The sequence below is a fragment of the Odocoileus virginianus genome, chromosome 6 (genome assembly GCF_023699985.2).
Source record: "Odocoileus virginianus isolate 20LAN1187 ecotype Illinois chromosome 6, Ovbor_1.2, whole genome shotgun sequence".
Taxonomy (NCBI): domain Eukaryota; kingdom Metazoa; phylum Chordata; class Mammalia; order Artiodactyla; family Cervidae; genus Odocoileus; species Odocoileus virginianus.
The window spans coordinates 75,962,771-75,976,528 of NC_069679.1; the positions used below are offsets into that span (position 1 = coordinate 75,962,771).

Consider the following 13,758-nt stretch of genomic DNA (forward strand, 5'->3'; position numbering starts at 1 on the left):
ACACAGAGGCTACAGGGGACACACGTGACCTCTGGTCCCAGTGGCTGGCGTGCCAGGTAACCAGCGAGTCGGAGGTAGACCAGCCGTCCTGGGTTGTGTGGCCAGAGAGGGCTCCCTGCATTGCCCAGACAGTGTGAAGGTGACCTTTGCTCTGTGCCAGGAGACACCCTGCCTGGGACTGGCTCAGGGCACAGGAGGGAGGCAACAGGGCCCTGGCTCTGCCTCCTGCTAGGAGGCCTTGTTGGCATGAGGCTGATGCTTCCTGAGTTCTTCCAGTGGCCGAGAGAAATGCAGATGTGGATCTAGTCTAAAGAAAATGGTGGAGCAGGTCTCACACACACACACACACACACACACACACACACACACACAGATGCATGTTGTGTTGTGCTCTTGACCTGAAATGCTCTCCTTTTTAGTCCTAATCTATTCAAATTCAGTCGCAGGAATTGTATCAGCCAGGGACTAGTCATACCTGTGATTTATCTTATTTAAAAAATATTTATTTATTTAAAATTTTTATTTATTTAATCACTGGCTGCACTACGCAGCATGTGGGATCTAGACCCATGGCCAGGGACTGAACCTGTGTCCCTCTGCATTGGAAGGCAGAATCCCGCTCACTGGACCACCCAGGGAAGTCCCAATTAATTATGTATTTGGCTGCGCTGGGTCTTAATTGCAGCATGCGGGATCTTTCAGTTGCTGTATATGGGATCTGGTTCCCTGGCAAGGGATCAAACCCAGGCCCCTTGCATGGGGATCTTGGAGTCTCAGCCACTGGGCCACCAGAGACGTCCCCAAATTTGTAATTTAAATGTAAAAATGTATTAATTAGTAAAAGGTAGTTAACTCCTAAAAGCAGTAAAAGAAGAGTCTAAGGCTACAGAGGTAGGAAATGCATAAAGCACCTGTTTCCTCTAAGGCTCGGGGTGGTGAACAAGAACAGACCTGAAGACTTGGCCGGGGGCCTCCAAATCTGGGGTGCCAGGCTGCCCTGGAGACAAGGAGGCATGGGCCATGGTCACAGCCTGCCCGGTGGCAGAGAGATTTGTAGGAGAAGAATACCTGGAACTAGCGTTTGGAGCTGCCTGCTGGGCGGTCAAGCACTTGCTGGAGCATGTGGGCCTGAGTGGGTCCACAGAAGGGGCCCACTCGCTGGTGAAGGTGGGCTGGTCCACGAGAGCCACCAAAGGGGTCCCCCCAAGCCCCTGTCCCACTGGCTGATGAGCTGGAAGCAGCCCAGTGGGGACGGCAAGGGAGCCTTCTTGTGCAGCTTGTGGTCTTGCCGTGTGTCCCCCGCCCAGGCCCCCCCGTTGACCAAGCCTAATAGCGACCCTCTGACACAGGAGAAGTGACATAGGGTCAGTGCAGTGTTGCAGCGCGTGGCAGGGAAGGGCGGATTGGCAGGGCCTAGGAAGAGCCTGCATGTGCCTGGGGTCCGGGGCATCACTTTGCTATTGAGGGAGCATGTGGGTGGGCTCCCTGGCTGCTGGGACCAGGGTATTTGGGGCTGCAGCATTCTCTTTTTAATTCTTTTTTTTTTTTTTTGATTAAGTCTAAAAATTTATTAATACAGCACTCAGCATCTAGGGGCTAAGTTCAATCATTAATGCCTCTTTATGTAATAATCAGAATTTGTTTAAGCATATATTCTTCAGATAAATATTATATATAAAAATAACATACTTGAAATGAGGAAGAAAATAACTGCCTCTGCTTTCAGAATCTGTTCTTTTTTTTTTTTTTTATATTGTAGTGGTTTTTGTCATACATTGACATGAATCAGCCTCTTTTTAATTCTTAAAGTAGCAGTTTTCTGTTGGCAACTAATCATGTAGACTCTTTGAACTTTTCTTCCATCTTTGTTGCCTACTATTATTTAACTCTTCACCTGGTCTATTCCTCCAACATGCTCTTAATTATGTCAGCATCCTTCGTAGCACTTGAGAGCATAAGTCCATCATAAATATTCACTCTCCTGGTTGACTTATGAGAGGAAGAGGGTACCAGGTTCCACAGAGCCCTGGCCTCCCTTGACTTCTGTGGGTGGCCCTGGCTCCATCCTGCTCAGGACCTATAGCTCCAGGAAGGTGGGACCGTCAAAATCCCAAGATCCTCAGCTGAGCTGGGGTGGTTACGCCTGGGGGCAGATGGGGGCCACCTCCCACTCTGGAGGGATGGGCGGGCCTCAGGCTGGGAGTTAGGCTGGCCTGTCTTGCCCCGACTGCCCTGCCGCCCACCCTATGTGCCTAATGCCCCGCTGTGAAGTTTTCTTCCAGTTAACAGGAGATCCCTGCTAAAGTCTGCTGAGTTAAGGAGCCCTAGGACTGAAGTGCTTTCTAGACCATCCTTTGACATTTATTAGCTTTTTCTTTATAATCAAAACATCTGAGTTTCTTGTCCTTAAAGATACCTGTACTTGCCTCCCTAAATTGCTGGAAGGATTAAGAAAATAATGACTTCGACATCTTTGAAAATTGTAGACCTCCAAGCAAACAGACAGTATCGTTAGTATGGCTGAGGGGTGGGTGGCAAATGCATGAACTTAGCGTATCCTTGAATGAATCATAAGTGGGTTAGAACTGGTTGAAAACCTTACACATGCTTGTTTCCGTGGGAGTGGGACTCAGACAAGGTAAGTTTTGAAGCAAAGGCAATCAGAAGCGTTGGGCCATGTCAGGAGGCTGGCTGCAGCTAGAGACTGGGATTGACTGGTCTGGCTACCAGGAGACTGAAGGTGAATGATGGGGTGTGTATGTGTGTGTATATGTGTGTGTGTGTACCAGAAGACTGAAGGTGAATGAGGGTGTGTGTGTGTGTGTGTGTGTGTGTGTGTGTGTGTGTGTGTACCAGAAGACTGAAGGTGATTGATGGGGGGTGTGTGTGTATATGTGTGCATGTGTACCAGGAAACTGAAGGTGAATGAGGGTGTGTGTGTGTGTGTGTGTGTGTGTGTGTATAGCAGGAGACTGAAAGTGAATGATGGGGGTGTGTGTGTGTGTGTATACCAGGAGATTGGAGGTGAATGATGGGGTGTGTGTGTGTGTGTGTATACCAGGAGACTGAAGCTGAATGATAGAGTGTGTGTGTGTGTGTGTGTGTGTGTGTGTGTGTATAGCAGGAGACTGAAAGTGAATGATGGGGGGTGTGTGTGTGTGTATACCAGGAGATTGGAGGTGAATGATGGGGGGTGTGTGTGTGTGTGTGTGTATACCAGGAGACTGAAGCTGAATGATGGGGGTGTGTGTGTGTGTGTGTGTGTGTGTGTGTGTGTGTATAGCAGGAGACTGAAAGTGAATGATGGGGGGGTGTGTGTGTGTATACCAGGAGACTGGAGGTGAATGATGGGGTGTGTGTGTATGCATATGTAGACGTGCGTGTGCACTGGGGGAGTGAATCAGGGTGTCCAAGCAGAGCGGGCAGGAGAAGAGAAGAGCGCCTAGTGGGCAATGAGCACTCATGTCTCTCTGGCCCCGGCTGTCTCCCTGCAGGTACACCTCCGCTCTGCCAGGCGCCTCTGCGAGCTCTGCTGTGCCAACCGGGGCACGTTCATCAAGGTGGGCCAGCACCTGGGGGCTCTGGACTACCTGCTGCCGGAAGAGTACACCAGCACGCTGAAGGTGCTGCACAGCCAGGCCCCGCAGAGCAGCATGAAGGAAGTGCGCCAGGTCATCCGCGAGGACCTGGGCAGAGAGGTACCTGCCTCCGCCCGGAGGGACCGGTCCCTCCTGTGCAGTGTGTTTCTAGAAAGACCCCGCAGAGTTCTCAGCTTGGGCCCAGGCCCAGGGGATCCAGCAGAGGTGGGGAGCATGGAAACTTTCATTGAGGAATCAGGGAGGTTAGAAGGAACCTGAGTGGCCCTCAGTAAAAAGCATTACTTGCACCATATGCAATAGATGATGTGTTTAGGCTGTTTTCGACCTGTAACCTAGTGCGATTCATATGCTTCAATCTAATAATTGCTGTCAGTTATTGAGAGTTTGCTGTGTGCTCACAGTTCTGTGGTTTCCTACATGTTATTTCACTTAGTCCTTATGGCAAACCTACGAGACACATACTGTCAATGAGCCTGTTTTGTGGATGAGGGATGGAGGCTTAGAGTGATCAGGTAAAGCGTCCAAGGGGACTGTTAGTACACGATTCCAGCGCCCTGCTCTATCAGTGAGCCGTCCTAATCATTCAATGCAGTGACTTCCGGGACATCTCTGGGCCTCTGCTTGATTACCTCCAGTGACAGGAAGCTTATTCTCTTACAGGCTGCCTGACATGGTCTGTTCTATTATCAGTCATCTCTAATTGTAATAAGTGCTTCCTCCTAAGGGCTGATGCCTTCCTCCTTACAATTCCCTGATCTTCATTCCACCCCTGGAGCCACAGACATCGGGGCTGAGGGCCGTTCTGCATGTAGCCTCGGTCACATTACTTTGGACTCACGCCAGTGACCTGCGGGATGTGTGGGCCCAGTGGTGTGGACCCTCGTTGGCCTGATCCACTCATCGTGATTCTGGGGAGGGGGAGGGGCTGGAGCAGCCATCTGCAGGGATCTGTAGAGCAGGCCCTGCCTTACAAGCTATGTGCTAGAATTTCACGGTACCCAAGAGAACTCTATTCAGTAAAGCTTTTCTCCCTTCACCTATTACTAAACTGAAAGTCTCCTTTTTTAAAAAAATTATTTTTATTTCTTTTTTCCCTTTTTTAATTCAGTTCAGTTCAGTTGCTCAGTCGCATCCAACTCTTTGCGACCCCATGAACTGCAGCACACCAGGCCTCCCTGTCCATCATCAACTCCTGGAGTTCACCCAAACCCATGTCCATCGAGTTGGTGATGCCATCCAACCATCTCATCCTCTGTTGTCCCCTTCTCCTCCTGCCTTCAATCTTTCCCAGCATCAGGGTCTTTTTCAAATGAGTCAGCTCTTCCCATCAGGTGGCCAAAGTATTGGAGTTTCAGCTTCAACATGAGTCCTTCCAATGAACACCTAGGACGGATCTCCTTGAGGATGGACAGGTTGAATCTCCTTGCAGTCCAAGGGACTCTCATGAGTCTTCTCCAACACCACAACTCAAAACCATCAATTCTTGAGCGCTTAGCTTTCTTTATAGTCCAACTCTCACATCCATACATGAGTACTGGAAAAACCATAGCCTTGACTAGACGGACCTTTGTTGACAAAGTAATGTCTCTGCTTTTTAATATGCTGTCTAAGTTGGTCATAACTTTCTTTCCAAGGAGTAATTAATTTTTTAATTAAAAAAATTTTTTTTTTTTTCTATGAAGCAGAGCATATGGGATCTTAGTTCCCTGACCAGGGATCCAACCCACACCCTCTGCATTAGAAGTCTGGAGTTTTAACCCCTGGCTCACCAGGGAGGTCCCTGCAATTCTCCTCTTAGAGAGAGAATCCTTTGGATCTTCTAGGATTTTTCTGAGCAAAATAATCTTAAATGTCAAGCCTAGATCAGCCGATGTCTTTCCTGAAATTATTTTATTTCCTCTCATACTTCCCAATTTCCCCAAATAAAATCTTTAGCTGGGCTTTCAAGGTCCACCCTGTCCACTTTCAACTTGCCATGGTCTTTGTCTGCCTGGAACCCCCTTACCCCACCCTCTCCCTGTCGGTCATTCTTTGTGTTCCTAGGCCACTGGCCCGCCTGTCTGTCTGTCTACCAAACGCCGGGCACTGTGCTCGGTGCTGGGGGTCCTGCCAAATCCCAGCTCTCCCGCGAAGTCTTCCCTGACCCTCTGCACACCTTTCCTCCCTCCGCTTGTGCTTCTCATGGGTTGATTCGTTGTGTCTAGGTGGTTTCACCACAAACTGTGAAGTCGGGGGATGAACACCACGGTGGTCCTTTTATTCCTGTCTGCAGTTCCAGAATAGTACATGGTGTATCGGGGACACCGGTGTTTGTTTATTGAACCAATGACTGATAAGTGGCAGTTTGCTTAGGCCCCTGCAGGCCAGGCGGAGAGTTGGGGCAGAGGTTCATAAAGCCCAGTTGTTCCGTTTCTGCTGATCTGCATGCAGCTGGCCCTGACTGTTGGTCCCTTAATGTAGCGCTGGCATCACGTGCCTGGCATCCCTCCAGAGATGTCCCACTCCTCAGTGACAGCCTGGCCTGGCCTGGCCTCATTATCTGACTCTTTGGGGGAGGGGGGCGGGGACTGGATCACACAGGAGGGCTCCTTTCTCCTGGGTCCTGGTACCCACAAGGTTTTGTTTGTCCCCTCCAAGAGTCTGTCTCCCCAGTCCTGTGTAAGTTCTGTAATTGAATCCCACTGGCCTCCAAAGGCAAATTCCCTGGGGGTTCTCAGTCCCTTTTGCTAGATCCCCAGGTTGGGAAATCTGCTGTGGGTCCTAGAACTTTCTCAGCAGCGTGAGAATTTATTTGGTATCATGGTTCTGAGCAAAGACACCTCTGTGGACTTCCTTCCTATGGAGGAACATCTCCTCCAAGGGGATGGGGAGTGGGGTGGAAGATCGCGTGAAGAGTAAACTTGATTTAGGGCTGAGTCAGGAGCAGGCCACAGGCTGGGAAGAGTGGGGTGAGGACGGAGGGGCCGCAGGCCGAGGGGACGGCAGTAGCGTGGCTCAGCCTTCACGTGCCTTGCCATGTGCTTGCCTTCATGTGCTTCTTGCCAAGACGGTTGGTGTCCTGCTTCCTCCAGCATTGAGGTGCACCCCCAAATGAACACTGAATAAGTCACTGTAATAGCAGTGTGAAGTGCACCATTGCTGGGCACCGTGGCTGCCCAGTGGGGGCGGAGGCAGGCGGAGAAGGCAGCAGCTTAACCCTTGTAGCTGGAGGGGGAGGTGAGAGCAGGGCAGTGGCTTTCCTCCAGGCCAGGGTGGAGCGAGATGGGAAGCTCGGGGTGTCAGCAGTCATGGTGCGCCCGCCCGCCCAGCTGGTTGCAGGGTGTCTGGGGTTGGGAGACGCTGCCTGCATCTTCAGGGCCCCTTCTCTAGGCAACCCCCCAGCCAAGCCGTCCTGAGAGTGGCGGCCTGTGTCTCCTGCCCCACAGCTGGTCTCGAGCCCGCTGAGAGATGGAGACTAACGTCAAGGTCGTGGCTCGGAGGGGGTGTCCCTCCCAACTGGGAAGCTCAGAAACCTCTAGGTTCTTACCCCAGCCCCCACAGACACGCAGTCAAAGTCTTCCCTCACCCCTTCCTCCCCCTCCCTCCCGGGGAGATGGCATTTGTTCCCAGTGACACGCTTTCTCAGCCTGTGGGCGGAGGGAGGGAAGAGGGGGCCGCGTGGGAAGCAGAGTAGGCGGGTGTGGGGGAGTCAGGGCGGGGAAAGTCACTCACTCTGCCCTTCCCTCGTCCCCCAGCCCCTCCCCTAATGCTTCCTGGGGAGCAGCCCTCCCCCGCCCCCCCACCCCCGCCCCAGAAAGACGTTTGAGCCCGCTCCTCTAATCCTGAGGGTCACGCCCGCCCCGGGACCCTCCATTTCCTCCCTGGTTCCAGCAGTGATTAAAGGAAGCCGAGTCTCCATGCGTCACTGTCTTCTTTGTAGGTCCGAGTCCTTGGGTGGACCCTGAGGTCACCTGGAGCGCAAAGACTGCACACGTGTTCAGTTGCTTGGTCGCTTTTTGCAGCCCCATGGACTGTAGCCCCCCAGGCTCCTCTGTGGAATTTTCCGGGCAAGACTACTTAAGTGGGTTGCCCTTTCCTTTTCCAGGGGGATCTTCCCGACCCAGGGGTGGAACCCGTGTCTCCTGCATAGGCAGGTGGATTCTTTACCACTGAGCCACCAGAGAAGCCCCCAAAGATCGGTCTGTGGCTGCCCCTAAAGCTCACACCGAGAGGAGGAGAGGGGTGATCAGAGAGGGGCTGGAGGCTGGTGTGCCCCAGCCTGCCCTGACTGGCTCCGTGTCTGCCTCATGAGCAGAGCCCTTAGCGCGCTCAGACTGATCCCTGTCCCCGGAGGATAGAGCTGGCCCTGAGGGGGCGTCCCCAGCGTGGGGCGTGAGGGCGAGGCTGCAGCTCTTCTGGACTCCGTGATGTACATCTGGTGTCAGATCAGTTCACATCCCTGGACAGCCCACAGCGTCGAGGCAAGGGCAGGTGAAGGGATCCCATTCCCTGCATAGGGACTGGCCTCTTTCGGGAGGTGGGGTGCTGCTAGTTGGGGGGACCACGTAGCTAAGGGAAGGGCATGTGAGGGATGGGGTTAGACCTCAGATCATCTTAGCTTCTGGCCAGCGCCTTGTCTCCTATGTAGCAGAACTTCTGTTCGGCAGAAACCCTGTAGGAATCACTTTTCTGAATCTGTGCCTTAGGAGTTTCTATCATTACCAGAAAGAAGCTTACTTTTTTCCTTTCGTTTTGAATGTTAGGCTTACGTCTTGCACGACAGGTTGAGCAGTCAGCAGTCAGAGCTCTAGGAGGTAGGGTCATTGCTGCTGCCTGCAAAGTGACCTGGATCTGGAGTGGTTTGAGGTTGGTCCCAGCGTTGGTCTCCTGACCGCCCTGGGGGCGGCGGGTCCAAGCGCAGTGCCGATCTTGACCAGCAGATGGCGCCTGAGCTTGAGCGTCAGGGAGGGGTGTTGAAGTCGTTTCGTCCTTCCTTACGGAGGGGAGCCCTGACGGCTGGATGAGACTCTGGTTCTTTCTACTCCTGGGCATGGTCCCTGCTGTGGAGCGAGCCTGGGCTGACAGCTCTGCACCCTCAATGGGGCAGACGCGAGCTTAAGTTACGAGATTGTTGACCACGCTGGGTCTCAGGAGCTCTTGGCGCTACGCTGGAGGACCTGGCCGGGTTCTTTGTGCTGACCACCAACCCATCCTTACAGCTTCTTCATTTGGAGTCGAGTTCTCTAAGGCCCTTGTAGGCTCTGACAGCATTCAGTTCTGTGGTTCAACACCTTTTCCTTCATTTTCCTTTTTTTTTTTTCATTCTGTCTGTTGTCTAAGCAGCTGGTACTCAGGGGAAAAGGTACAGAGCTGGAAGTTGTAGCTACAGTCAAAATGGGTAAAAGCTTCTGGCTCATGTAGTCTGGGGTCATCAGGAGGTACACCCATCACTGTAATACCTGGTCCTGTGGGGAGGGGGAGAGATGGGCAGGGGCGTGGGGAGAGAGAGCTCACCCTGGGGTGGGTGGAGGCTTTTTGAAGCCCATGGTGTCTCATCTAGGCTCTCAGAGATGGGTGGGCTTGGGGGGAGGTGGCGGTTGGAGGAGGGGGTCACCAGTTAATGAAATGGGCCAAAGATGCAGGTGGTGGAAAGCATAAGACAGGGAGGGAGTGCATGGTGAACAGTCTTGCTGACTGGTAGAGGAAATTCATGCCGGTGACTAGCGGGGCCGAGGTGTAAAGCTGGGGCTAAAGTTACATTACGAAAGGTCTTTGGATGTTCTTTTCATAAGTTGAGTCTGAAAGAGGAGGGCTTGGAGAGGGACTCAACAAAGAGGGATGGAGTGGAGCTGAATTTCCTTAGTAACATGGGAGATGAGGTCATCTTTCACAGGCGGGGGGGTGAGGCTGGAGGTTTGAGGTGGGTGGAGAGCTTGGGGGCAGGAGTTACAGTGGGACTCAGGAAGAGATAAGAGAATTCTCAGCTGCACTGGTACAGTTATCTTTGGTTGCACGCACACACACACACACACACACACACACATCCCTCCCCCCTCCCCAACCACACATGGACAAGTCCAGTCTCCTTATGATACATTTCAATGAGTGATCCTGGAGCAGGATGTTGTCCTGGAACATAGTTGTATTAGATGATATTCTTTCCAACTCTGAAACTCGATGAAAAACCGAAGGAAGTGAGTTCAGGGGCCAGAACACAGAAGTGCCTTTGTGAGGGGCTGTGTTTGTGCTGGTGTTGAAGTCTTAGGGTTTAGCTTCTGTCCTCCGAAACACGTTTTATCAGTCTTTTCCCCCCCTGAGCTTCCGTGGGGTGGGGATCTAGGCTTGACCTCGTTTTGTAAGCCCCTCGTGGCACCCAGGGACAAGTGCTCAAGTGTTTCTGAGGGACCATCTGACCTGAGTGATTGTGAGAATGCAGACAAGAACCATTGCAATTGAGATGGGAAAACGCACCCCTCATTGTTTCACACGTGCCTACAGATATAGGTGGAGGGTGACACGTTTCAGGTGTCAGCAAAAGTTCAGAAAGGAGAGAAAGAAGCCCTTCTCCCAAGAACATCATTCATTTGTTGAGCTTGGTGGGAGTGGCAGAGAGAAGACCCTGCTGACATGAGGAGCAGCGGAGGCAAAAGCAGAAGACGGGGGAGGTGAGGGCAGAGCACTCTTGGCCCGAGTGAGAGGTTCCTGGTGAGGGGAGCCCCAGGTGGGCACAGCGCAGAGACAGGGGCCGGGGCTTGCGGGGGGGCGGGGGGAACAGGCTTGGGGCCGGGGGAGAGGACTTGCAGAGTGAGTGGCCAACTCTAGGGTGACCCTTGTCATTTTGGCGCGTTTGCACGCAGGACCTCTGCTGGTGTGTAAAGAACTTTGTGAGAATGAAGACAAGGCGCCCCAGCTGGGTCCTGCTTTCACCTGGCCGTCACGCTCCTATATTGAGGTGGGCAGGATCCAGAAACTGCCTGTTGGCTTTATTGGCCTCGTGACCAGGACTTCCCTGGTGGCTCAGATGGTAATGTGTCTGCCTGCAATGTGGGAGACCCGAGTTCAATCCCTGGGTTGGGGAGATCTCCTAGAGAAGGAAATGGCAACCCACTCCAGCATTCTTGCCTGGAAAATCCCATGGATGGAGGAGCCTGGTAGGCTACAGTTCATGGGGTTGCAAAGAGTCAGATACGAGTGAGCAACTTCATGACCTCGGATGAGCAACTTATCTTCTCTGTCCCTCAGGTTCCTCTTTAGTACAAAGGAGTTAATAATGGTACCTTACCTCCTCAGCTTGCTGTGGGGATGAAATGAATCAATGCACGTGGAGCATGGAGCCCACGCCTGGCACAGAGCAGATGGTCAGCAAACATTAGCTAGCGTTTCTGTGTTGTGCTGGATGCTTTCGGTGTGTGAGGAACCAAGGTCCTGAGGGGCTTGAAATGGTGGAGTTGGGTCTTTAACCAGATTTTCTGATACAAGATGTAGTTCTCTGTCCCTGATGCTATTTTGCTAGGGGAATCGGCCCTGCCCTCACTGGTAGAAGCCTCCCGCAGGCTGCCTTGGAGCCTGTCCCCTGGGCTTCTTGAAAGCCTCCCTCTGCTTTGGGAGGCTGCCGGCAGCTCACTGGGCACTGTCCTGAGGCTACTCAGCAACACCTGAAGTGTGGTCTTGGACTGACTCCACAGATGCGATAGAGCCCTGGGTACCCGGGGTCAGGGAGCTGGGGGCTGTGCTGTGTCTAGTGATAGCTGATGGTGAACGACGTCGGATTCGCGATCTCCGAAGATTTGGCTTTGGGACCAGGGCCCAGGCTTGATCTCTCCAGAGCTTTTGTGTAGCAGAATTTTATTAAAGTGAATAAGGGGCAGAGAAGGCTTCTGATACAGACATCAGAAAGGGGGTGCAGTGTGCCCCCCTTGCTAGTGTGAGCAAGGGAGCTATATCCTTTTTTAATTAGTTATTACAGTAAGTCAAAGGAATGTTTCAGGTTTGTGAAAATTTTACCAGACCCACTCCCACAATTTACATTTTAGGATAACAGGGTTAGAAGTTAACAATAGAGAGATCCTACCGGACCCACTCCCATAATATGCATTCTAAGGTATCCGGCTGAGCGTTGAAGAATTGATGCTTTTGAACTGTGGTGTTGGAGAAGAGTCTTGAGAGTCCTTTGGACTGCAAGGAGATCCAACCAGTCCATCCTAAAGGAGATCAGTCCTGGGAGTTCATTGGAAGGATTGATGTTGAAGCTGAATCTCCAATCCTTTGGTCACCTGATGTGAAGAGCTGACTCATTTGAAAAGACCCTGATGCTGGGAAAGATTGCAGGCGGGAGGAGAAGGGGACGACAGAGGATGAGATGGTTGGATGGCGTCACCGACTCAATGGACATGAGTTTGAGTAAACTCCGGGAGTTGGTGATGGACAGGGAGGCCTTGCCTGCTGCAGGCCATGAGGTTGCAAAGAGTCAGACACGACTGAGCAACTGAAGTAAGCTGACTGGAGATATCAGGATTAGCCAGAAGGTTCTCAGGAAGGAGAAACTGTCCTCAAGCAGGATACACTGTTGTTACATAATCCCTAGTGCAGAGTGTGAACTGACTTGTGTAATCATCAGTTCCAGGCTTAAAGGAAAAAACCATTTTATGTGACTCAGACTAAGGAATGTAGAGGAAAAAAAAAATTTTTGCCCTTTCCTCCTCCTTGAGACCCCCAGACCCCTCTCTCCTCCTCGGGGACCCCGGACTTCTCATCAACCTGCCTAGGAATGGACTCTGCCACTAGGACCCCTCTGCCTGCCTCACCTGAAGGATGGCGGCTGGACTCATCTTCCCTTGTCTTGGAGGAGGTGGGCATGGGATGAGTGACGAACGTGCCCCGGGTTGAACTAGGGCTGGAGAAGAGCGTAGGGCAGACCGCAGGGGAATGGCTCCTACCCCCGGGCCTGTGAAAGCTTTCCTCCTCGATGACACCCGCCTCCGAGGGCTCAGCTGTCTGTAGACCTGCTTCTCCTGGTATCCAGCACAACCTTGGAGTTTGTTCTGGCGTCTGGTTCCTTCCTCTCCCCAGACAGCGCCCCGCCTCCCCCAGGCTACCGTCCGAGTGTTCTGGGAGGGGAGCAGAAGGAGCTGGAGTGCCGGCAGGACGCGGTGTGCCCAGGGGGAGACGGCCCTCCCCGCCGACTTGGGCTCCTCCAGCCTTCCCCGCAGCTCTCAATGAAAAACACATTTATATTAAAAAACATAATGAAAAATAGAAAAAACATTTTTCCCCCCAATAATGCCGAACATCCAAAGGAGATTTTTATCAATTATGGGAGAGAGATTTGGGCTATAAAATGGTAATTTAACGAGCGGGAGATGGATGGCGGGCAGCGTCCCTGTCAGCTGGACGGATGGCGCGCCGTTAGCCTCTGGCAGAGACCGAGGCGCCGCCTGCTCTCCCCGCTGGCGCTGGGCCGGCCTCGGGCCCGCACCCCGCCCGTCCCGCCTCCGTGAGCCCGCACAGCCCGGCCGACCCTCTCCGCTGTGCGCCCGAGGCCCCCGGGGAGGGTGAGCCCGCACAGCCCGGGCCTGGCCTTCTCCGCGGTGCGCCCGAGGCCCCCGGGGAGCGTGAGCCCGCACAGCCCGGGCCTGGCCCTCTCCGCGGTGCGCCCGAGGCCCCCGGGGAGCGTGAGCCCGCACAGCCCGGGCCTGGCCCTCTCCGCGGTGCGCCCGAGGCCCCCGGGGAGCGGGGTGCCCTCCGTGAGCCCGCACAGCCCGAACCCGGCCCTCTCCGCCGTGCGCCCGAGGCCCCCGGGAGCGGGGCGCCCTCCGTGACCCCGCACGGCCCGGACCCGGCCCTCTCCGCCGTGCGCCCGAGGCCCCCGGGGAGGGTGAGCCCGCACAGCCCGGGCCTGGCCTTCTCCGCGGTGCGCCCGAGGCCCCCGGGGAGGGTGAGCCCGCACAGCCCGGGCCTGGCCCTCTCTACTGTGCGCCCGAGGCCCGCGGAGAGCGTGAGCCCGCACAGCCCGGGCCTGGCCCTCTTCACTGTGCGCCCGAGGCCCCCGGGGAGCGTGAGCCCGCACAGCCCGGGCCTGGCCCTCTCCGCGGTGCACCCGAGGCCCCCGGGGAGCGGGGTGCCCTCCGTGAGCCCGCACAGCCCGGGCCTGGCCCTCTCCACTGTGCGCCCGAGGCCCCCG

General features: G+C 54.0%; 1 protein-coding gene across 2 annotated transcripts in view; it reads left to right on the plus strand.

The window, feature by feature from the left end:
- ADCK1 (aarF domain containing kinase 1) overlaps positions 1 to 13,758 on the plus strand; it is a 127,635-nt gene that overhangs the window by 49,065 nt on the left and 64,812 nt on the right. Inside the window, exon 4 of one of the 2 annotated variants that reach the window (XM_070469684.1) lies at positions 3,495 to 3,698. The exons of the other annotated variant lie outside the window; for it this stretch is intronic. Within the exon in view, the coding sequence (XP_070325785.1) occupies positions 3,495 to 3,698 (204 nt within the window). The remainder of the gene's footprint in view (positions 1 to 3,494; positions 3,699 to 13,758) is intronic. 2 annotated transcript variants of the gene reach the window in all.